This window comes from Palaemon carinicauda, chromosome 37 (genome assembly GCF_036898095.1).
Source record: "Palaemon carinicauda isolate YSFRI2023 chromosome 37, ASM3689809v2, whole genome shotgun sequence".
Lineage (NCBI taxonomy): Eukaryota > Metazoa > Arthropoda > Malacostraca > Decapoda > Palaemonidae > Palaemon > Palaemon carinicauda.
The window spans coordinates 71,682,945-71,708,574 of record NC_090761.1 but is presented as its reverse complement, the minus strand read 5'-3'; the positions used below and the strand labels follow the sequence as shown (position 1 = coordinate 71,708,574).

Genomic DNA, 25,630 nt, shown 5'->3' with positions numbered 1-25,630 from the left:
TACAATAAATAAAAATCGGTATAGAAAAAAAGTAGATTAAGTGTGAAATGAACCAAAAATAACATTGTTATGTTTCAAGTATTTGTAACTGTTTATGTGAAAACAATAACACAAAAATCAAATCTTAAAAATGCCAAAATGTATATATCATCACAAAAGATACTTTTAACCTACCTAGATCACGCTTCTCTAAATTGGGAAGAAGATATGCTACGCTTTCTATATCTAGAATGCTAGAAAATAAATGAAATTACACAAGAAGCTCTAACTAAAACAGCCAAATGACTCTTAATATTTTAATAGTAAAAATCAATCTTTTTCAATGCCTATATGGTAACAAATGCAAACTCAAAAATTATATAAAAAATGTATAGCTAATCTAGTTAACATTATACAGAAAATAATAATACGCACATAGAATTTAAATCTATCTATAACAATAGGTATTGTATTTGCCTGTATGCTTACAATACAATCATCATCATCGTCATCATTAAAATGTATCTATATCAATAGGTATTGTATTTGTCTGTATGCTTTCAATACAATCACCATAATCTATCTATATCAATAGGTATTGTATTTGCCTGTATGCTTTCAATACAATCATCACCATCAATCAAAAATTGAAATTTCGTAATTAGAATGTTACAATACAATAGTCCCGTTCAAACTCGTTAATTTCTTTGGTGGCTGCAACCTTACCATCCTTGTGAGCTAAAGGATGGGGGTTTTGGGGAAGCATATAGATCTACCTGCGGAGCCATCAGCAGCCTCCTTGGTCCCAGCTTGGGTGGAGAGGGGGCTTGGGCGCTGATCATAACTGTGGTCAGTCTTTAGGGGATTGTCCTGCTTGAAAGGGCAATGCCACTGTCCCATGCCTTTGGTATTCATGAGCGACCTTTAAACATTCAAAATGACAATGGGAAGAAATGTACAAATCAGTTATTCTTAAAGAAAAATCAACTATCCAGGCAAAGAAACAAGAAATATATGGTAATTAGCTCTTCTAGGAGAAGGACAATCCAAAATCAAGCCATTGTTCTCTAGTCTTGGATAGTGCATTAGCCTCTGTACCATGGTCTTCTAGGGCATTGTGCTGCTTGATAGAGCAATGTCAGTGTCCCTTGCCTCTGCCATTCATGAGCGGCCTTTAAATGTTTAAACTGCCGCTTCTCACCAACAATAGACTCAAATGAGTAACAAAATTTCGGATGTGAATAAATTTCCTAGAATTGTTGGAGTTTCCAATTCCAACTATTAAAAAGTAGATAGTAGCTTTTCTTAGTATTTATAGCGCCAGTGTTCTTGATTTACATCCTGTTGGTAGCAAGGACTTTATTTAAAAGAATAAAGAATTGTACAGGAAGGGGGTTAGAAAAACGTGATGAAATTATTTTCTTTTTATAATTTTGACAATTTCAGTAGGCCATACAAGACTAAAGCAAACTATATGTGATTTTTGGATGACAATTTCTTTTTTCGATTTGTTGAAAAAGGAAGAGAAATCATTGTATTTCATTGAGATAAATTTATTGATAGTAAAAAATAAAGTAATTGTATGGGGCGGGGGTTTATGAAAAAAAATTATGAAATGACTTTGTTTTATAATTAACTTTGGCAATTTTGGTAGGCCATACAAAATTAAAGCAAACTTTAAGTGATTTTTGGACGATTTATTTTTTTAATTTGTGGAAAGAGAAGTACTTGTATTCCATTAAGAGAAATTCAAATTTTCTTCAAAAACACCAATACGTTGGGTTGTAATTTGAGAAATTGTTGTTATAATTGTTCGTTTGAAGAACTAACGTGATCTAGATTACTCCGCTGTAAAAACTATTCCCGATTACTCCGCTGTAAAAACTAGTTTCGATTACTCCACTGTAAAAACTAGTTTCGATTACTCCGCTGTAAAAACTAGTCCCAATTACTCCACTGTAAAAACTAGTTTCGATTATTCCGCCGTAAAAACTACTGTAGTCCTGATTACTCCGCTGTAAAAACTAGCTTCGATTACTCCGCTGTAAAAACTAGTCCCGATTACTCCGCTGTAAACACTAGTTTCGATTACTCCGCTGTAAAAGCTAGTCCCGATTACTCCGCTGTAAAAACTAGTTTCGATTACTCCGCTGTAAAAGCTAGTCCCGATTACTCCGCTGTAAAAACTAGTTTCGATTACTCCGCTGTAAAAGCAGTCCCGATTACTCCGCTGTAAAAACTAGTTTCGATTACTCCGCTGTAAAAACTAGTCCCAATTACTCCTTTGTGAGAACTAGTTTCGATTATTCCGCCGTAAAAACTACTGTAGTCCTGATTACTCCGCTGTAAAAACTAGCTTCGATTACTCCGCTGTAAAAACTAGTCCCGATTACTCCGCTGTAAACACTAGTTTCGATTACTCCGCTGTAAAAGCTAGTCCCGATTACTCCGCTGTAAAAACTAGTTTCGATTACTCCGCTGTAAAAGCTAGTCCCGATTACTCCGCTGTAAAAACTAGTTTCGATTACTCCGCTGTAAAAGCAGTCCCGATTACTCCGCTGTAAAAACTAGTTTCGATTACTCCGCTGTAAAAACTAGTCCCAATTACTCCTTTGTGAGAACTAGTTTCGATTACTCCGCTGTAAAAACTAATCCCGATTACTCCACTGTAAAAACTAGTTTCGATTACTCCGCTGTAAAAGCTAGTCCTGATTACTCCGCTGTAAAAACTAGTTTCGATTACTCCGCTGTAAAAACTAGTCCCAATTACTCCACAGTAAAAACTAGTTTCTATTATTCCGCTGTAAAAACTACTGTAGTCGCGATTACTCCACTGTAAAAACTAGTTTCGATTACTCCGCTGTAAAAGCTAGTCCCGATTACTCCGCTGTAAAAACTAGTTTCGATTACTCCGCTGTAAAAGCTAGTCCCGATTACTCCGCTGTAAAAACTAGTTTCGATTACTCCGCTGTAAAAGCTAGTCCCGATTACTCCGCTGTAAAAACTAGTTTCGATTACTCGCTGTAAAAGCTAGTCCCGATTACTCCGCTGTAAAAACTAGTTTCGATTACTCCGCTGTAAAAGCTAGTCCCGATTACTCCGCTGTAAAAACTAGTTTCGATTACTCCGCTGTAAAAACTAATCCCATAAATAACATAGAATAGTTCAAATTAAAACCTTAATGAGATCAATTATGAAGTTATTTTCTGGGTAATATTCTGTAAATGAAAATTACAACTTTATTTGCTTCCATGAAAAGTTTCTAATTTTATTAATTATAATTTTAGGCACATTACGTTACAGTAGTATTGAATGTTACACACAAAAAAGTGTAAATATTGAAAAGAATGTTACAGGAGAAATTAAAATTGTAAATATTGAAAGAAAATTACGCAAAATAATACAAATTTTTAAGTTTTAAAAAAGGGAAGTGTATATATATATATATATATATATATATATATATATATATATATATACATACACATATACTCACACACACACACATATATATATATATATATATATATATATATATATATATATATATATATATACACATATATATGCAAACGTTTTCATGTCTCACAGAACCATCTGATTTAGAGCTTTTTGGGCACCATCTAGAAGGTAAAAAACAGTAAATATTGAAAAAAATTGGCAATGTCTGATATATATATATATATATATATATATATATATATATATATATATATATATATATATAGGAAAAGGTTGCGATGGTTCACGGAAACTTCTAAATTGGAGATTTTTTTCTTTATCTTTACATTTTACAACATTTTGATAACCTCAAAATAATTAGCCAAAGTAAACAACACACTAACACTTGGCACCGGATGTGTTTTTGGCGTTAGTCATCCAATTCTATAAAACTCTGGTTTTTCCAATAGAAAGATTTCAAAGTTTTAGGTTCAGATGACGTCAGAGAATACAAAATAGACGTCACAGAATACAAAATGGACGTCACAGAATACAAAATGGAAGACCATTAAAGGCTGGCATGATCAAATTGCAAAAAGTTGAGACATTACAAAAATAGTCCTAATAAAGATTTCAAAGTTTTAGATTCAGATGACGTCACAGAATACAAAATGGACGTCACATAATACAAAATGGAAGAACATCAAAGGCTCCCATGATCAAATATAAGCAAAAAATTGAAATTACAAAAATAGAATTAGATTTCAAAAATTTACGTTCAGATGATATCAGAGAATACAAAATGGGCATTGGATAATACAAAAATGGAAGAACATCAGAGGTTGGCATGATTAAATAGCAAAAAAGTTGAGATTACAAAAATAGACTCAGTAACAAAGAGTAATTTGTAACAACAAGATTCTTATGAGGTTTAGCACATTTCGGAATGAAAAAAATATAAAGAATAATGATGCACTGCTCCTTCTGTTATATTTTCTCATTAGATGTGGACAGCATTTTTGGTAAGAGAGGTCAAGTTACCTATTTCTATATTAGCTTTTCATTTGCTGAGTTACACCAGTCTTCCTTGTAAAATTATGGTATAGTTACTGCCATATGCAAAAACTTACAATTCTTACAATTAGCCTATGCAAAAACATTTAATTCTTACACTAGATCTATGAAAAACATATAATTCTTACACTAGGACTATGTAAGGCATCATAATTCTTACACCAGGTCTATGCAAAAACATATAATTCTTACAACTAGCCTACAATGCAAGGTATTATAATTCTTACACTAGTTCTATGTAAGACATAATTCTGAGGCTAGGTCTATGCAAACCATATCATTCTTACAATTAGCCTATGCAAAACCATATAATTATTACACTAGGCTTATGCAAGCCATCATATTTCTTACAATTAGCTTACAATGCATGGCATTATAATTCTTACACTAGGTCTCTGCAAGACATCATAATTCTTACTGTAGGCCTAAGCTGGGCTTTATAATTCTTACTCTAGGCCTATGCAAAACAAACCCAAAGATTCAACTTAAGACTTATTAAGGCATCATCAATAAGGGATGATTCTTTCAACCAGTAACAATAGAGTTCTGGGCATTGTGTATTCACAAACAAGTGTAAAACTAAGTCAATATGTGTATATGCCACAGAACAAATAACAACTGAAAACAAATGTAATCCAATCACTTCATTCAGCAGCAAATTGGGTGCATGTATTGGCACTTATTAAATATAATTCTCTCATGTGTACACATGTCATGTAATCTGCAATTGATTTCAAAGAATCGATATTTTCCTTAAGTGATTTCAAAACTTGAATTGATGCTGAAAAAGAAAAGCATTTTGACTGTGATCGTTCTTTGCAAAACCACTAATAGGATATTTGTCTTTGCACTTTTAAAGTAGTTTAAAGTAGTTCTCACTGTCAATAAACTTCTTTGATCAGTCACTAAGTCTGAAATCTTTTTTTCCAAAACACCATAAATTTATTTTTCCATTTCATGTGGTATTTTTTCCATACACGAGAATTAAAAAGAACTTTCTGAAAAGTCCTGAAAGATTGTGAATTTTTCCATTATCATGGGACATTTTCTTTTCAAATACAAGAATTGAAGAGTTTCTGAAAAATCCTGAAACATTCTAAATTTTTCCATTATCATGGGACATTTTCTTTTCAAACACGAGAATTAAAAAGAACTTTCTGAAAAATCCTGAAAGATTCTGAATTTTTCCATTATCACGGGGCATCTTTTCCCAAACATTAGAATTAAAAAGAACTTTTTAAAAAGTCCTGAAAGATTCTGAAGTCTGAAAAGTTCTGTATTGAATGTAGCCTTCAAAACAAGAAGATTTGGCAGTGAAGTAAATCTCTTGGTCCTTATATATCAGACTCCATTGTAGGAACTTGCTGTCTTTTTACCTGAAAAAGGAGAATATATTTAATACCATTATTCTAATCTATATTTACTTTTAATCATTCACGATATGGATAATATACTTCTTTCATTAATTAGAAATTATATAGTAACATAGTACTACTACAACTACTAGTACTACTATGACTAATATACCTAAACGAATTTAGACAATCCTAATTCTACTAGGTCTAGGTTACAGAAATATCACAGAGCCTAGAAATCTAAAATCAATGATGATAGTAAATAGGTCAAAGTTAATACAGATCAAAACATATTACAACCATTAGTATTACTATGACTAATAGAACTAAAAGAATTTAGACAATACTAGTTCTACTTTCAATGCCTCTAGGCTTAGGTTACAGAAATATCACAGAGCATGGAAATCTAAAATCAATGATGAGAAGCAATAGATCAAATTTTAAAACAGATCATAACATACCACTACTATTGATATTACTATGACTAATAGAACTAAAAGATTTTAGACAACACTGCCTATACCATCAATGTAACTAGTTGGTTACAGAAAGTCAGTCTCCCCTCAACTATTTTAGGCTGAATTATTATTATTATTATTATTATTATTATTATTATTATTATTTGCTAAGCTACAACCCTAATTGGAAAAGCAGAATGCTATAAGTGGAGGGGCTCCAACAGGGAAAATAGCCCAGTGAGGAAAGGATACAAGGAAAAATAAAATATCTTACGAACAGTAACAACATTGAAGTATATATTTCTTAGATAAACTATAAAATCTTTATCAAAACCAGAGAAAGAGAAATAAGATAGAATAGTGTGCCAGAGTGTACCCTCAAGCAAGAGAACTCTAACCCAAGACAGTGGAAGACCATGGTATACCCAAGACTAGAGAACAATGGTTTGATTTTGGAGTGACCTTCTCCTAGAAAAGCTGCTTCCCATAGCTAAAGTTGTGATAAACAAGTTGCATAGGCAACAAATTTCCACATTCTTAGAACATAAGCCTAATGAATAATTTATTCTTATGAATGTGTCAATCTTAAAAGTATAATATTGGAACTTGAAGTTCAAAACTATCTTAAACTGTCTGGAAAGGAGAAAGCCAGGCATTTTCTCTAGGCTTATTGGACACCAAAATCCAAGACATATATAAAATGGGGCTTCTTGACTGCCAATATTTGAGTAAGAGTTCTTGCCTCAAAAATCCAACAATCACAGGTTTTTATTTCTTTTTCAACTTATAGAAAATGGCTTTAAATTATAGCTTGGAAATCCATTTATAGTTGCATGAAAGTTTAACAATCAATTAGAGTTCTCTTGTTTGGGGGTACACTTGGACATGCTGCTCTATCTTACTTCGTTTCCTCTTATTTTTTTTTTGTGGGGGGGGCATAATTTTATAGTTTATTTTTGAAGGATCTAATTCAATGTTGTTACTGCTCTCTAAATATTTTATTTTGATTGTTTATTGTTCTCTTGTAGTTTCCTTTCCTCACTGGGTTATTTTTCCCTGTTGGAGCCCTTGGGCTTATAGCATCGCGCTTTTCCAGTTTTGGTTATAGTCCAACTTGTAATAATAATAATAATAATAATAATAATAATAATAATAATAATAATAATAGGAACATTCCAACATTTTCCAGAGATCGAGGTTATAAACTCTATTAAGCCTATATTAAGATTTCTTATAACATAAGAAGAGCAAAGTTTTATTAGTTTTAGTTTTTTCGAGATTTTAAACAAACGAAACAGTCAAACACATAAAGAAAAAGACATATAATAGGATGGATCCTCAGACATTTTAAAAGCGAAAGGAAATCATTATTACAACGAATACAGAGTTCATACACAAAGGAAAAGTAATGAATTAGCATACTTGACGCACAGGATGCCATAGAGAAAGGATGTGAGTACAAACGTCACTGTAGATAATTATTTAGAGATTTCCAAGGCTGAAGGAGTAGTTACAATTGAGAGAAATTTCCGATGAAAATGTGGTTTTCTTATCCTGTGAAGTTGTTCTTATCTTGGGTGTTTAATATTCTCTCTCTCTCTCTCTCTCTCTCTCTCTCTCTCTCTCTCTCTCTCTCTCTCTCTCTCTCTCTCTCGCTCTGTCCATTGTCACCTGCGAAATGATTGAGTTATGCTAATTATATATGTTAATGTATCGGTATTTGGAGACTATATATATATATATATATATATATATATATATATATATATATACTGTATAATATATATATATATATATATATATATATATATATATATATATATATACATACATATATATATTATACAGTATATATGTATATATATATATATATATATATATATATATATATATATACACACATATATATATATATATATATATGTGTATATATATATATATATATATATATATATATACACACATATATATGTATATATATATATATATACACACATATATATATATATGTGTGTATATATATATATATATATATATATATACACATATATATATATATATATATATATATATATATACACTGTGTTTAAAACGGAAGTTTAACAGGAAACACTACAGAGCATTGAAAGATTCTAAAAGCAGACTGTTTATGCAGGTACTCATAAGATGACTTATTTATAAGAACAAATGATGCAAAAACACCCATTCTTACCTTAGATGCCTTGTGAAAAGTAGGTGGGAAAAGAGAATTATATTAATGTTCTTTTGTTTTGTTTTTTTTGTGTAAATGAATGATTAGTAATTGTATGGGGGATAATATTCGAAAATCTCGAAAAACATCTGTTTATGGTCATGGTAGATATTGTTTATGAAATGTAAATTATAAAGATTAAACAAAAATACGTTTCCTATTGATAATGAATTATAAATTATAAAGATTAAACAAAAATACGTTTCCTTTTGATAATGAATTATAAATTATAAAGATTAAACAAAAATACTTTTCCTATTCATAATGAATTATAAAGATTAAACAAAAACAGGTTTACTATTGATAATGAGTAATAGATTATAAAGATTAAACAAAAATACTTTTTCTGTTTGATAATGAATCATAAATTATAAAGATTAAACAAAAATACGTCTCCTATGGGAAGGATGAGGAATAATTTTCCTTTATTTCTTTTTATATGTAAAGAGTCTTTATAATAATATTCTTGATAATAATCCTTAATATGAATTAAAAAATCTGGAATAAAAAGCAAAAAGGATTGTACTTGACGGAATTGTAACAAAATAATAATGGAGAAGCAAGTTTTATGGAAGCTATTCACTGTTTTAGATCCTTGTTTTATGCTACCTTTCTGTTTCTATTATTATTATTATTATTACTATCCAAGCTACAACCCTAGTTGGAAAAGCAAGATGCTATAAGCCCAGGGGCTCCAACAGGGAAAAATAGCCCAGTGAGGAAAGGAAATAAGGAAACAAATAAATGAAGAGAACAAATTAACAATAAATCATTCTAAAAACAGTAACAACGTCAAAACAGACATGTCATATATAAACTATTAACAGCATCAAAAACAAATACGTCATAAATAAACTATAAAAAGACTCATGTCCGCCTGGTCACCGCTGGCTTTTCTCTCATCATTTTTATCATGGTGACCATTATGAAAATATTCCAAAAAAATATTACTACATTTCCTTTACTTATTTATGTTTTATGCGTTATTTATGCAACTTATTCATATGATCATTTCCTTATTAACTATTTATTACCTCTTACATAGTTTCAGTTTCATAAATTGCTGATTTATTCTTTGGAAATGTTCTTTTCTTTATTCACAAATGCACAATCTACTCCAGCACTCAGATGCATTTTGCTTGATACATGAGAATGTATCTCGGTAACAATCACCTTATGCAAAATGGATACTGATGATTTTTGGGGTCACCTTTCTACAGAAGTTCCTAATCCACAAATAACCTTTAATCTGCACAGCCTTTTTCAAGCACCGCCTCACTAGTATCTAACCTTCTTGCAAACAGTCAGAGAATGAAGCCCCTTGCAGTACTGTCTAACCCTCGCCTCTGTACTGTTCAATCCTCTTGTAAGCTGACAGAGAATGGAGTGCCTCTGTACTTTCTAACTCCCTTTTAAACAGTCAAAGAATGGAGCCCATTTGTACAGTCTTAACCCCTTATAAACAGTCAAGGAATGGAGTGCCTTAGTACTGTCTAGCCATCTTGTAAATAGCCAAAGAATAGAGTGCATCAATACTGTGTAACCCCCTAGCAAACTGTCAAAAAAAATGAAGCGCTCCTGTACTATCTAACCCCTGTGAAAACAGCTAAAAAATGGAGCACTTCTGTACTGTCTAACCCCCTTGTAAACAACCAGAGAATGGAGCGCCTCAATACTGTCTAACCCTAGTAAATAGTCAGAGAATGGAGTGCCTCTGTACTGTCTAACCCCCTTGTAAACAGTCAGAGAATGGAGTGGTTCAATACTCTCTAACCGTAGTAAACAGTCAGAGAATGGAGTGCCTCAGTACAGTCTAACCCCATTGTAAATAGCCAAAGAATGGAGTGCATCAGTACTGCCTAACCCTCTTGTGAACAGTCAAAGAATGGAGCGCTTCTATACTATCTAACCACCTTGTGAACAGTCAAAGAATAGATTGCATCAGTACTGTCTAACCCTAGTAGACAGTCAAAGAATGGAGTGCATCAGTACTGTCTAATCCTCATATAAACAAAGACTGGAATGCTTGTGTACTGTTTAACCCCCTTATAAACTGTCAGAGAATGGGGTGCAGTGTATAACCCCCTTGTAAATAGCAAAAGAATGGAGTGCATTAGTACAGTGTAACCCCCTAGTAAACAGTCAGAGAATGGAGTGCTTCAGCATAGTCTAACCCCTTGTAAACAGTCAAACAACGGAACCCAACTAATTCCAGGACTTACCTTGTAAGTAAACGCCCCTGACACACAGAAGAAAATGAACATGATCAGCAGCTCTATAGCAGTGAGACCGATGCCTGCCATGAGGAAGATTTCGTCCTGATTGTAGTTTTTCGGATTCCACAAGCTGTGGTAATACCTGGATCTCTGGACCATCCACACTCCGATGAAATAAGCGTTGATGCCTATGACAGCGAGAGCCTTTATGAGCCAGAGCCACGCTACCCATGGATTGTACTGTGGAGAGGAAGAGTTGGTTAATGGGTCAGGTTTTTGTCGATTGATTTAGGATTTTGTAAACCGAGGTTTTGTACCTGGTATCTTTTAGTGGGATTTGGAAGACTATATCTAAAGGTTATGTGGATAGTGACCCCCTCGGTATTACAGATACACTGTATATATATATATATATATATATATATATATATATATATATATATATATATATGTATGTCGCACGTGTATTATCGTTTACCTCAAACCTCGGAAGACCAAACTATATATATATATACATATATATATATATATATATATATATATATATATATATATATATATATATATACTGTATATATATATATATATATATATATATATATATATGTATATATATACTGTATATATATATATATATATATATATATATATATATATATATATTATATATATACACATATACATACACGTGTGTGTCTTGAGTTTGATAAAACCGTGAATGTTATACAATACCTTGTCAAAGCATATATATATTATCAATTCAAAGCATCATCTTCTTTTATTTATCAAACAACTCAAATCTCATTTCCTCACCCTGCAGAATGCAGCGATAAGAACACTTGCAAAGAAAATGCAGACGACGCCTTCCCCAATGCCGATGTTGACCCGAAGACTGTGGTCTGGGGATAATAGGTCAAATTAGTAAACGGTGAAGAGCCTGTGAGCTTTTTGGATTTAAAGCTCTATAAAGGTGAGTTTGTTTATTCATTTTTTTTCATTATTTAAGGATAATTTATGCATGTTATTAACAGACAATCTATAAAGGCGAGTTTATGTATGTCGATTTTTTTGAATTATTCAAGAATAATTTATACATATATTCAACAGGCAATGACTTTTTTTTTTTTTTTTTTTTGAAGCTCTATAAAGGTGAGTTTGTGTTTATTTATTGTTTTAATTATTTAAGAATAATTTACGCATATATTTAACAGGCTATGAGTTTTTTTTTTTTAAATTTAAAGCTCTATGAAGGTAAGTTTGTGTTTATTTATTGTTTTAATTATTCAATGTTAATTTATGTATATATTCAACAGGCAATGAGTTTTTTTTATTTAAAGCTCTATAAAGGTGAGTTTGTGTTTATTTATTGTTTTAATTATTTAATGTTAATTTATGTATATATTCAACATGCAATGAGCTTTTTTTTTATTTAAAGCTCCATAAAGGTGAGTTTGTGTTTATTTAATGTTAATTTAGGCATATATTCAACAGGCAATGAGCTTTTTGGATTCAAAACTCTATAAAGGTCAGGTTGTGTTTATTTATTGTTTTAACTATTTAAGGATAATTAATGCATACATACGTACATACATATATTTATGTGTGAAAATTATTATCCGGGGAACAGACAATGAGCTTTTTGGTTTACAGCTCTATAAAGGCGAGTTTGTGTTTATTGTTTGAATTATTTAAGGCTAATTAATGCACATATACATATATACACATGTATTTATATGCGGGAAAATAATTATAGGTCTCAAGCTATTTAAATGAAAGTTAAAGACTTGAATGAAATTAGTTCTTATCGTCGTCAGACATAATAAGAAATAGATCAAGTCAAGATTTAATTTTGATTTTATTGGCTTGATACATATAAGTATTTCTTTTATGCAAAGAGACCGTGTATGGTAAAAACAATCTAAAAAAAAATATGTACGAATGTAATGATTTTTTTTTTTTTGAAAATTGAATATTGATATATGTTTCTTTTGTATTATGCTTAAGAAGATGAAAACGTTATAAGACAAATGGTATTCAGTTATTAGATGTTTCTATATTAAGGAATTTGGAAATACTTCTTGATATATTACTCATATTTAATGGACGTTCATTTGTTAGTTCAAACATTAGGTGACCATATATTGTTTGTTTGTATATATATATATATATATATATATATATATATATATATATACTGTATATATATATATATATATATATATATATATATATATATATATACATACACATATATAATATATATATATGCATATATATTTATGTATGTATATATATATGTATATATATTGTGAGAGAGAGAGAGAGAGAGAGAGAGAGAGAGAGAGAGAGAGAGAGAGAGAGAGAGAGAGAGAGAGCTTTATAACTTACATTACACATATAAAATATTCTCTCATTAGTAATTCCATATATCAAGAGAACAAATAGTGTTTGTTTATACATTATACAACAAATGAGAGAGAGAGAGAGAGAGAGAGAGAGAGAGAGAGAGAGAGAGAGAGAGAGAGAGAGAGAGAGAGAGAGAGATTTTATTCAAGGCTTACTTGTATCATTCAGGTAATACTGGCACCATCGAATGCCATGATTCCAATGGCACCTGTAGTGAATAATGAGCTCATAACAGTAGAACCCAAATGTACTCAGTGCATGGATCTGAAAAGAATAAACAAGACGTATATTTAGATTATATGAAGAGGTAGCTTACAGGGAGAACTAGTTTATAGAGAGAGGTACCTCACAGGGGACCTAGCTTACAGGGAGAACCAGGTTATAGAGGTACTTCACAGGAGACCTAGCTTACAGGGAGAGCTAGGTTATAGAGAGAAATACCTCACAGGGGACCTAGCTTACAGGGAGAGCCAGGTTATAGAGAGAGGTACCTCACAGGGGACCTAGCTTACAGGGAGAGCCAGGTTATAGAGAGAACTACCTCAGAGGGGGACCTAGCTTACAGGGAGAGCTGGGTTACAGAGAGAAGTACCTCACAGGGGACCTAGCTTACCGGGAGAGCTAGGTTATAGAGAGAAATACCTCACAGGGGACCTAGCTTACAGGGAGAGCCAGGTTATAGAGAGAGGTACCTCACAGGGGACCTAGCTTACAGGGAGAGCCAGGTTATAGAGAGAACTACCTCAGAGGGGGACCTAGCTTACAGGGAGAGCTAGGTTAAAGAGAGAAGTACCTCACAGAGGACCTAGCTTACAGGGAGAGCCAGGTTATAGAGAGAGGTACCTCACAGGGGACCTAGCTTACCGGGAGAGCTAGGTTATAGAGAGAAATACCTCACAGGGGACCTAGCTTACAGGGAGAGCCAGGTTATAGAGAGAGGTACCTCACAGGGGACCTAGCTTACCGGGAGAGCTAGGTTATAGAGAGAAATACCTCACAGGGGACCTAGCTTACAGGGAGAGCCAGGTTATAGAGAGAGGTACCTCACAGGGGACCTAGCTTACCGGGAGAGCTAGGTTATAGAGAGAAATACCTCACAGGGGACCTAGCTTACAGGGAGAGCCAGGTTATAGAGAGAGGTACCTCACAGGGGACCTAGCTTACAGGGAGAGCCAGGTTATAGAGAGAACTACCTCAGAGGGGGACCTAGCTTACAGGGAGAGCTAGGTTACAGAGAGAAGTACCTCACAGAGGACCTAGCTTACAGGGAGAGCCAGGTTATAGAGAGAGGTACCTCACAGGGGACCTAGCTTACCGGGAGAGCTAGGTTATAGAGAGAAATACCTCACAGGGGACCTAGCTTACAGGGAGAGCCAGGTTATAGAGAGAGGTACCTCACAGGGGACCTAGCTTACCGGGAGAGCTAGGTTATAGAGAGAAATACCTCACAGGGGACCTAGCTTACAGGGAGAGCCAGGTTATAGAGAGAGGTACCTCACAGGGGACCTAGCTTACAGGGAGAGCCAGGTTATAGAGAGAACTACCTCAGAGGGGGACCTAGCTTACAGGGAGAGCTAGGTTACAGAGAGAAGTACCTCACAGAGGACCTAGCTTACAGGGAGAGCCAGGTTATAGAGAGAGGTACCTCACAGGGGACCTAGCTTACAGGGAGAGCCAGGTTATAGAGAGAACTACCTCAGAGGGGGACCTAGCTTACAGGGAGAGCTAGGTTACAGAGAGAAGTACCTCACAGGGGACCTAGCTTACAGGGAGAGCTAGGTTATAGAGAGAGGTACCCCACAGGGGACCTAGCTTACAGGGAGAGCTAGGTTATAGAGAGAGGTATCCCACAGGGGACCTAGCTTACCGGGAGAGCCAGGTTATAGAGAGAGGTACCTCACAGGGGACCTAGCTTACAGGGAGAGCTAGGTTATAGAGAGAGGTATCCCACAGGGGACCTAGCTTACCGGGAGAGCCAGGTTATAGAGAGAGGTACCTCACAGGGGACCTAGCTTACAGGGAGAGCTAGGTTATAGAGAGAGGTATCCCACAGGGGACCTAGCTTACCGGGAGAGCCAGGTTATAGAGAGAGGTACCTCAGAGGGGGACCTAGCTTACAGGGAGAGCCAGGTTATAGAGAGAACTACCTCAGAGGGGGACCTAGCTTACAGGGAGAGCCAGGTTATAGAGAGAGGTACCTCACAGGGGACCTAGGTTACAGGGAGAGCTAGCTTATAGAGAGAACTACCTCAGAGGGGGACCTAGCTTACAGGGAGAGCTAGGTTACAGAGAGAAGTACCTCACAGAGGACCTAGCTTACAGGGAGAGCCAGGTTATAGAGAGAGGTACCTCACAGGGGACCTAGCTTACAGGGAGAGCCAGGTTATAGAGAGAACTACCTCAGAGGGGGACCTAGCTTACAGGGAGAGCTAGGTTACAGAGAGAAGTACCTCACAGAGGACCTAGCTTACAGGGAGAGCCAGGTTATAGAGAGAGGTACCTCACAGGGGACCTAGCTTACAGGGAGAGCCAGGTTATAGAGAGAACTACCTCAGAGGGGGACCTAGCTTACAGGGAGAGCTAGGTTACAGAGAGAAGTACCTCACAGGGGACCTAGCTTACAGGGAGAGCTAGGTTATAGAGAGAGGTACCCCACAGGGGACCTAGCTTACAGGGAGAGCTAGGTTATAGAGAGAGGTATCCCACAGGGGACCTAGCTTACCGGGAGAGCCAGGTTATAGAGAGAGGTACCTCACAGGGGACCTAGCTTACAGGGAGAGCTAGGTTATAGAGAGAGGTATCCCACAGGGGACCTAGCTTACCGGGAGAGCCAGGTTATAGAGAGAGGTACCTCACAGGGGACCTAGCTTACAGGGAGAGCTAGGTTATAGAGAGAGGTATCCCACAGGGGACCTAGCTTACCGGGAGAGCCAGGTTATAGAGAGAGGTACCTCAGAGGGGGACCTAGCTTACAGGGAGAGCCAGGTTATAGAGAGAACTACCTCAGAGGGGGACCTAGCTTACAGGGAGAGCCAGGTTATAGAGAGAGGTACCTCACAGGGGACCTAGGTTACAGGGAGAGCTAGCTTATAGAGAGAACTACCTCAGAGGGGGACCTAGCTTACAGGGAGAGCTAGGTTACAGAGAGAAGTACCTCACAGAGGACCTAGCTTACAGGGAGAGCCAGGTTATAGAGAGAGGTACCTCACAGGGGACCTAGCTTACAGGGAGAGCTAGGTTATAGAGAGAAATACCTCAGAGGGGGACCTAGCTTACAGGGAGAGGTAGACTATAGGGAGAGTTAACTTATGCCTTATTACTAGCTGACAGGGAGATCTAGCTTATGACTTAATACTAGCTTACAGGAGAGCTAGCTTATGCCTTAATACTAGCTTACAGCGAAAGTTAGCTTATGCCTCAATACTAGCTTACAGGGAGAGCTAGTTTATGCCTTAATATTGGCTTACAGGGAGAGCTAGTTTATGCCTTAATATTAGCTTACAGGGAGAGCTAGTTTATGCCTTAATATTAGCTTACAGAGAGAGCTAGTTTATGCCTTAATATTAGCTTTAGCTTACAGGGAGAGCTAGCCTATGCCTTAATACTAGCTTACAGGGAGACCAAGCTAATATGGAGAACTAGCTAATACCTTAATACTAGCTTACAGAAGGAGCTAGCTAATACCTTAATACTAGCTTACAGAAGGAGCTAGCTAATACCTTGATACTAGCTTACAGCGAAAGTTAGCTTATGCCTCAATACTAGCTTACAGGGAGAGCTAGTTTATGCCTTAATATTGGCTTACAGGGAGAGCTAGTTTATGCCTTAATATTAGCTTACAGGAAGAGCTAGTTTATGCCTTAATATTAGCTTACATGGAGAGCTAGTTTATGCCTTAATATTAGCTTACAGGGAGAGTTAGTTTATGCCTTAATATTAGCTTTAGCTTACAGGGAGAGCTAGCCTATGCCTTAATACTAGCTTACAGGGAGACCAAGCTTATATGGAGAGCTAGCTAATACCTTAATACTAGCTTACAGAAGGAGCTAGCTAATACCTTAATACTAGCTTACAGCGAAAGTTTGCTTATGCCTCAATACTAGCTTACAGGGAGAGCTAGTTTATGCCTTAATATTAGCTTACAGGGAGAGCTAGCTTATGCCTTAATACTAGCTTACAGGGAGGCCAAGCTTATAGGGAGAGCTAGCTAATACCTTAATACTAGCTTACAGAAAGAGCTAGTTTACAGGGAGAGTTAGCTTATAGGGGGACCTACCTTACAGGAAAAGCTAGCTAACAAGAAGAGCTATCTTATGCCTTCATACTAGCTTATAGGGAGAGCTACCTTACAAGAAGAGCTAGCTTATGCCTTCATACTAGCTTATAGGGAGAGCTACCTTACAAGAAGAGCTATCTTTTGCCTTCATACTAGCTTATAGGGAGAGCTACCTTACAAGAAGAGCTGGCTAACAGTGAGAGCTAGTTTAAGCCCTTATACGCAGGTAAGTTCATTGGCAAACGTTCGAAAATTGCTTGAGGTTTTGTGGTAAGCCATCGGAAGTCATTTATCATTCTTCATCTTTCCATTTTTTTTTTCTAAGAAGGTGCTTCACCTTAATGGAATCAGTAACTCGAATGTACACAAGACTGTGGGCTTTAGTTAAGCTTTATTTTTGGGTATTGGGATAGTTGTATACATTTTTAGTATCGTATATCACTTTTTTAATGCGAATTTATAAATGTATATATGGATGTATATATGTATATATATATATATATATATATATATATATATATATATATATATATATAATGTCCTTTCCTCTCTGGGCTATTTTCCCTGTTGGAGCCCTAAGGCTTATACCATCCTGCATTTCCAACTAGGGTCGTAGCTTAGCAAATATTAATATATACATGTATATATATATATATATATATATATATATATATATATATATATATATATATGTGTGTGTATATATATATATATATATATATAAAAAAATATACATATATATATATATATATATATATATATATATATATATATATACATATATATATATAATTACAATATACGAATAATATATACAGATATGCATTCTGATCTTATACCAAGAAAATACATACCATGTATTTCCCCAAGACATCATTACCAATTCTATACAGCAAAAAGATTATCATTATTTCAGTATCAATTAACTATAAATATAGTGCAGAAATTGATCCCCCAAAATCTCTCACTATTAGTGTATTAATTCCTGAGATCAATCTAAAATATCAAAACTTCTAAATTTCTAAAACATCAAAATTTCCAAAGTTCTAAAACATCAAAATTTCTAAATTTCTAAAACATCAAAATTTCTAAATTTCTAAAACATCAAAATTTCTAAATTTATAAAACATCAAAATTTCTAAATTTCTAAAACATCAAAATCTCTTACCAAATCTAAAATGGCCAGAAAAAGGCCACAATTGGCAACCGTCCGTAGTGAATTCGACATGTTGGCACCTTCACCGGAATCTCCTTTTAACAAAATATTGCTCCAACCTGGAAGATAAAAAATAGATTTTAAACATTTAAATTTGATGACGAGACAACTATTCAATTTTAAAAGCGTCAATGAAAATGACAGTTATGTTGTGACAATGAATATTGTAATGGTGGTAGTATACTAGATTATTTAGAATTATTTATATATATATATATATATATATATATATATATATATATATATGCATTTATATATATATATATATATATATATATGTATATGCATTTATATATATATATATATATATATATATATATATATATATATATATATTCATATATATAAGGTATCCCCACTCAAAGGGATATATGTATATATATATATATATATATATATATATATATATATACATATATATATATGTATATATATGTATATGTATAAATATATATATATATATATATATATATATATATATATATATATATATATATATATATCCTTTCTGAGTGGGGATACCTTAACGAGGTGAAAGGGTTTGCGCATCGCAATGATCATCAAAGCGGTATTAGTCAGGGCCACCTATACTAGGTTGGTTTGCTGTGAGCCATCAGACAAAAATCTCCCACCATGACCAATCCCCAATGGCCAACATGGTGATGAAAACTGGCCAAACTCCAGATATTATTAAAGAAAAGTCTGAGGCCTTTGTCCTGCAGTGGACTAGAAACGGCTGCATTTGTTGTTGTGTATATTTATATACATTGTCAACATGTATACGAACTCACATCAGTTTACACATAGAGGAGCTCTCCATTCAAATCATTATGTATGAGCAGAATGATACTTGATACTAGGTAATTTATTTATACTTATTCGTACATGAAAGTCTAAATATATCTATAATTATGACATGTTAGAGAGAGAGAGAGAGAGAGAGAGAGAGAGAGAGAGAGAGAGAGAGAGAGAGAGAGAGAGAGAGAGAGAGAGAGAGAGAGAGAGAGCTTATTTTACAGTTGGTGTTTTTTATTTAAACATTTTCATTTTCTTAGAAATCAACTGAATGGCATTAAAGAAAACGGTTTCATAATCTATACTGGGATATCTACGATAATGTAACTCGCTCTCAGTGAGAGTATTGTAATTTGTACTTCGATATTGCTTTTTAATACACAATAAAAGTAGAAAGAATATTTTCAGGTTTATTCTGAATCTGAAAATGTTATATATAAAATATATTTACCAATATTTGACAGAAGTACACACGTTAATAACATTTATCAGTTACTTCCCAAGGACATACAGCCTCCATGAAGTTCAATACACTCATAAATCACTTTCATATCACCGGAAGTATCCTTATCAGCAAAGTTAAACGTTGACATGTACTAGTGTATATTAGTTAACATTACTTTCGCTTTTTTTTGTCATGCCCTCTCCATCATGAGGCTCAATACTATTATTATTATTATTATTATTATTATTATTATTATTATTATTATTATTACTACAGTATTATTATTATTATTATTATTATTATTATTATTATTATTATTATTATTATTACTTGCTCAGCTACAACCCTAGTTGGAAAAACAGAATGCTTTAATGCTATAACCCCATGCGCTCTAACAGGGAAAATACCCCAGTGAGGAAAGGAAATAAGGAAACTACAAATAAAGGAATTAACAATTAAGATAAAATATTTTGAGAAGTAGCAGCATTAAAATAGATATTCCATATATAAACTATAAAAAAAATAAAAAAAGAGGAAGAGACATATATAAACTATAAAAACTTTGAAAAAACACAAGAAGAGGAACAAGATAGAATAGTATGCCAGAGTGTACCCTCAACCAAGAGAACTCTACCCCTAAGACAGTGAAAGACTATGGTACAGAGGCTATGGCACTGTCCAAGACCAGAGAACTATGAAGAGGAACAAGATAGAATAGTATGCCAAAGTGTACCCTCAAGCAAGAGAACTCTACCCCCAAGACAGTGAAAGACTATGGTACAGAGGCTATGGCACTGTCCAAGACCAAATAACAATGATTTGATTTTGGAGTTTCCTTCTCCTAGAAGAGCTCCTTACCATAGCTAAAGAGTCTATTCTAACCTTACCAAGAGGAAAGTAGCCACTGAACAATTGCATTGCAGTAGTTAACCTCTTGAGCGAGGAAGAATTGTTTGGTAATCTCAGTGTTGTCAGGTGTATGAGGACAGAGGAGAATGTGAAAACGAATTAGCCAGACTATTTGGTGTATGGATAGGCAAAAGGAAAAGGAGCTGTGACCAGAGAGAAGAATCCAATACTACACAGTATTCTAGAAGTTTTATTCCAGCTGGGACCAAGATGTGGAATGATCTTCCTAATCGGGTAGTTGAATCAGTAGAACTTTAAAAATTCAAACTTGCAACAAATGTTTTTATGTTGAATAGGCTGATGTAAGTCTCTTTTCATGTTTTTATATGAAAAATTTGTTTTGGTTATTGTTCTTAAAATATTTGATTTTAATTGTTTATTACTTCTCATACAGTATATTTATGTCCTTATTTCCTTTCTTCGCTGGGGTATTTTTCCCTGTTGGAGTCCTTGGGCTTATAGCCTCTTGCTTTTACAAATAGGGTTGTAGCTTACCTAGATTTAGTAGTAATAATAATAATAACAATAATAATAATAAACTTATGGCTGATTACATGAATTGAACATTTTGCTTGACCATGACCTTAACCTTTGACCTTGACCTTTTGAAATTGGATGATTTCCAGCTTTTTACATAAGAATTAATCTCTGTAAGTTTCATTATTCTACGTCTAAAATTGTAGCCAGGAAGCTGTTCACAAACAAACGCACACACACAAATTACAAACACAAACAAGTGGAAAACACAACATCCTTCAAACTCCGTTGGCGGAAGTAATAATAATAAAGAGAAATCCTTGTAAATTTTTGTGTTGGTCGATGTGGTAAAGTCCCTGACCGGTGAACGCCAGACTGGGGCTCGTGTCACGCTGAAACTCATTAGTTCCTTTGGTCGCTGCAACCTCACCATCCTTGAGAGCTAAGGATGGGTGGTTTGGGGGAGCCTATAGGTCTATCTGTTGAGTCAACAGCAATATTTGCCTGGCCCTCCTTGGTTCTAGCTTGGGTGGAGATGGGGCTTGGGCACTGATCATATGTATATATGGTCAGTCTCTAGGGCATTGTCCTGCTCTCTAGGGCAATTTCACTGTCCCTTGTCTTTGCCATTCATGAGTGGCCTTTCAACCTTTAAACAGTCTCTAGGCCATTTTCAAGCTTGCTATAGGGCAATGTCAGTGTCCCTTGCCTCTGCCATTCATGAGTGGCCTTTAAACCTCTAATCATAGTCTCTTGGGCATTGTCCTGCTCTCTAGGGCAATGTCAGTGTCCCTTGACTTTGTCATTCATGACTGGCCTTTCAACCTTTAAACATAGTCTCTAGGGCATTGTCCTGCTCTCTAGGGCAATGTCAGTGTCCCTTGCCTTTGTCATTTATGACTGGCCTTTCAACCTTTAAACATAGTCTCTAGGGCATTGTCCTGCTTGCTAGGGCAATGTCAGTGTCCCTTGCCTCTGCCATTCATGAGTGGCCTTTAAACCTCTAAACATAGTCTCTAGGGCATTGTCCTGCTCTCTAGGGCAATGTCAGTGTCCCTTGCCTTTGTCATTCATGAGTGGCCTTTAAACCTCTAATCATAGTCTCTAGGGCATTGTCCTGCTTGCTAGGGCAATGTCAGTGTCCCTTGCCTCTGCCATTCATGAGTAGCCTTTCAACCTTTAAACATAGTCTCTAGGGCATTTTCCTGCTCTCTAGGGCAATGTCACTGTCCCTTGCCTTTGCCATTCATGAGTAGCCTTTCAACCTTTAAACATAGTCTCTAGGGCATTTTCCTGCTCTCTAGGGCAATGTCACTGTCCCTTGCCTTTGTCATTCATGAGTGGCCTTTCAACCTCTAAACATAGTCTCTAGGGCATTGTCCTGCTCTCTAGGGCAATGTCAGTGTCCCTTGCCTTTGTCATTCATGACTGGCCTTTCAACCTTTAAACATAGTCTCTAGGGCATTGTCCTGCTCTCTAGGGCAATGTCAGTGTCCCTTGCCTTTGTCATTTATGACTGGCCTTTCAACCTTTAAACATAGTCTCTAGGGCATTGTCCTGCTTGCTAGGGCAATGTCAGTGTCCCTTGCCTCTGCCATTCATGAGTGGCCTTTAAACCTCTAAACATAGTCTCTAGGGCATTGTCATGCTCTCTAGGGCAATGTCAGTGTCCCTTGCCTCTGCCATTCATGAGTGGCCTTTAAACCTCTAAACATAGTCTCTAGGGCATTGTCCTGCTTGCTAGGGCAATGTCAGTGTCCCTTGCCTCTGCCATTCATGAGTGGCCTTTAAACCTCTAAACATAGTCTCTAGGGCATTGTCCTGCTCTCTAGGGCAATGTCAGTGTCCCTTGCCTCTGCCATTCATGAGTGGCCTTTCAACCTTTAAACATAGTCTCTAGGGCATTGTCATGCTCTCTAGGGCAATGTCAGTGTCCCTTGCCTCTGCCATTCATGAGTGGCCTTTAAACCTCTAAACATAGTCTCTAGGGCATTGTCCTGCTTGCTAGGGCAATGTCAGTGTCCCTTGCCTCTGCCATTCATGAGTGGCCTTTAAACCTCTAAACATAGTCTCTAGGGCATTGTCCTGCTCTCTAGGGCAATGTCAGTGTCCCTTGCCTCTGCCATTCATGAGTGGCCTTTAAACCTCTAAACATAGTCTCTAGGGCATTGTCCTGCTTGCTAGGGCAATGTCAGTGTCCCTTGCCTCTGCCATTCATGAGTGGCCTTTAAACCTCTAAACATAGTCTCTAGGGCATTGTCCTGCTCTCTAGGGCAATGTCAGTGTCCCTTGCCTCTGCCATTCATGAGTGGCCTTTAAACCTCTAAACATAGTCTCTAGGGCATTGTCCTGCTCTCTAGGGCAATGTCAGTGTCCCTTGCCTCTGCCATTCATGAGTGGCCTTTAAACCTCTAAACATAGTCTCTAGGGCATTGTCATGCTCTCTAGGGCAATGTCAGTGTCCCTTGCCTCTGCCATTCATGAGTGGCCTTTAAACCTCTAAACATAGTCTCTAGGGCATTGTCCTGCTTGCTAGGGCAATGTCACTGTCCCTTGCCTCTGCCATTCATGAGGGGCCTTTAAACCTTTAAAAATAGTCTCTAGGCCATTTTCCTGCTTGCTAGGGCAATGTCACTGTGCCTTGCCTTTGCCATTCATGAGTGGCCTTTAAACCTTTAAAAATAGTCTCTAGGCCATTTTCCTGCTTGCTAGGGCAATGTCACTGTGCCTTGCCTTTGCCATTCATGAGTGGCCTTTCAACCTTTAAACATAGTCTCTAGGCCATTTTCCTGCTTGCTAGGGCAATGTCACTGTCCCTTGCCTCTGCCATTCATGAGTGGCTTTTAAACCTCTAAACATAGTCTCTAGGCCATTTTCCTGCTTGCTAGGGCAATGTCACTGTGCCTTGCCTTTGCCATTCATGAGTGGCCTTTCAACCTTTAAACATAGTCTCTAGGCCATTTTCCTGCTTGCTAGGGCAATGTCACTGTCCCTTGCCTCTGCCATTCATGAGTGGCTTTTAAACCTCTAAACATAGTCTCTAGGCCATTGTCCTGCTTGCTAGGGCAATGTCACTGTCCCTTGCCTCTGCCATTCATGAGTGGCCTTTAAACCTTTAAAAATAGTCTCTAGGCCATTTTCCTGCTTGCTAGGGCAATGTCACTGTGCCTTGCCTTTGCCATTCATGAGGGGCCTTTAAACCTTTAAACATAGTCTCTAGGCCATTTTCCTGCTTGCTAGAGCAATGTCACTGTGCCTTGCCTTTGCCATTCATGAGGGGCCTTTAAACCTTTAAACATAGTCTCTAGGCCATTTTCCTGCTTGCTAGGGCAATGTCACTGTGCCTTGCCTTTGCTATTCATGAGTGGACTTTAAACATATAACTGTGCCTTGCCTCTGCCATTCATGAGTGGCCTTTAAACCTTTAAACATAGTCTCTAGGCCATTTTCCTGCTCTCTAGGGCAATGTCACTGTCCCTTGCCTTTGCTATTCATGAGTGGCCTTTAAACCTTTAAACATTGTCTCTAGGGCATTGTCCTGCTTGCTAGGGCAATCTCACTGTCCCTTGCCTTTGCTATTCATGAGTGGCCTTTAAACCTTTAAACATAGTCTCTAGGACATTGTCCTGCTCGCTAGGGCAATGTCACTGTCCCTTGTCTCTGCCATTCATGAGTGGCCCTTAAACATATCTGTCAACACTGGCTCTACTTACAGGAGTAACCAGTTACCAGTAATGCTGAGTAATCCAAATGACACGCCGGGCTGTAATCCGGTTCCAAGTGATACGTGTCTAGACGCTTAAGTCATTTCACCAGAAGCTAAGAACAGGCCATAAGTTCTCTAGTCAGGGTTACGGGGTACGAAAACTTGCTTTTCTTCACCGTCTTTGGCTGTCTTACGACCATATTACATGCGCCAACGAAGCTGGAAGGAGTTAATGTTTTACCCCCTGTTTGTGCGTTTGTTTGTGAACACATTCTTGACCACAATTTTTATCTTCGAGTAATGAAACTTGCAGGGATTATCTGTTATGTAAAAAGCTGGAAATGAGTAAATTTTGTAAGGTTAAGGTTAAAGGTCAAGGTCACAGTCAAGCAAAATGTACAATTCACGTAATCAGCCAAAAGTTTAGACATTGTTGTCACAGAGACTTCAAACTTGGTTCCTATTTGAGTGTAAGAAAATCCACGCCAATTAACACTTGTTAAGGTCAAAGGTCAAAGTCAAGGTCTAGAAATAAGCTGCCAGGGCGGAGGTCTGCCCTCCACTGAGTACCCCTCTTGTTAATCTTATTAGAATCCAAGTTACAACCCAAGTTAGAATAGCAGGAT

At 36.1% G+C, this 25,630-nt stretch overlaps 2 protein-coding genes and 1 long non-coding RNA gene across 4 annotated transcripts in view; 2 read left to right on the top strand and 1 right to left on the bottom strand.

Annotated features, from left to right (window-relative positions):
* Window positions 1-19: 19 nt before the first annotated feature.
* Window positions 20-1,358, top strand: LOC137629387 (uncharacterized). Its single transcript, XR_011041482.1, has 2 exons — window positions 20-516; window positions 575-1,358. It is a non-coding gene; the product is annotated as an uncharacterized lncRNA (long non-coding RNA).
* Window positions 1,359-5,717: 4,359 nt separating this feature from the next.
* The window catches only part of LOC137629792 (uncharacterized), a 38,915-nt gene continuing 19,002 nt past the window's right edge, over window positions 5,718-25,630 (bottom strand). For both annotated transcript variants that reach the window (XM_068361432.1, XM_068361433.1), the window contains exons 2-6: window positions 18,625-18,731; window positions 13,336-13,444; window positions 11,588-11,673; window positions 10,781-11,014; window positions 5,718-5,870 (exon numbers count right to left, since the gene is read on the bottom strand). In XM_068361432.1, the coding sequence (XP_068217533.1) occupies window positions 5,829-5,870; window positions 10,781-11,014; window positions 11,588-11,673; window positions 13,336-13,444; window positions 18,625-18,684 (531 nt within the window). In that variant the 5' untranslated portion in view covers window positions 18,685-18,731 and the 3' untranslated portion in view covers window positions 5,718-5,828. The remainder of the gene's footprint in view (window positions 5,871-10,780; window positions 11,015-11,587; window positions 11,674-13,335; window positions 13,445-18,624; window positions 18,732-25,630) is intronic.
* Window positions 11,632-25,630, top strand: part of LOC137629789 (uncharacterized) — a 78,139-nt gene continuing 64,140 nt past the window's right edge. The window contains exon 1 of the mRNA XM_068361430.1: window positions 11,632-11,744. The gene's annotated coding sequence lies outside the window, so the exon portion shown is untranslated. The remainder of the gene's footprint in view (window positions 11,745-25,630) is intronic.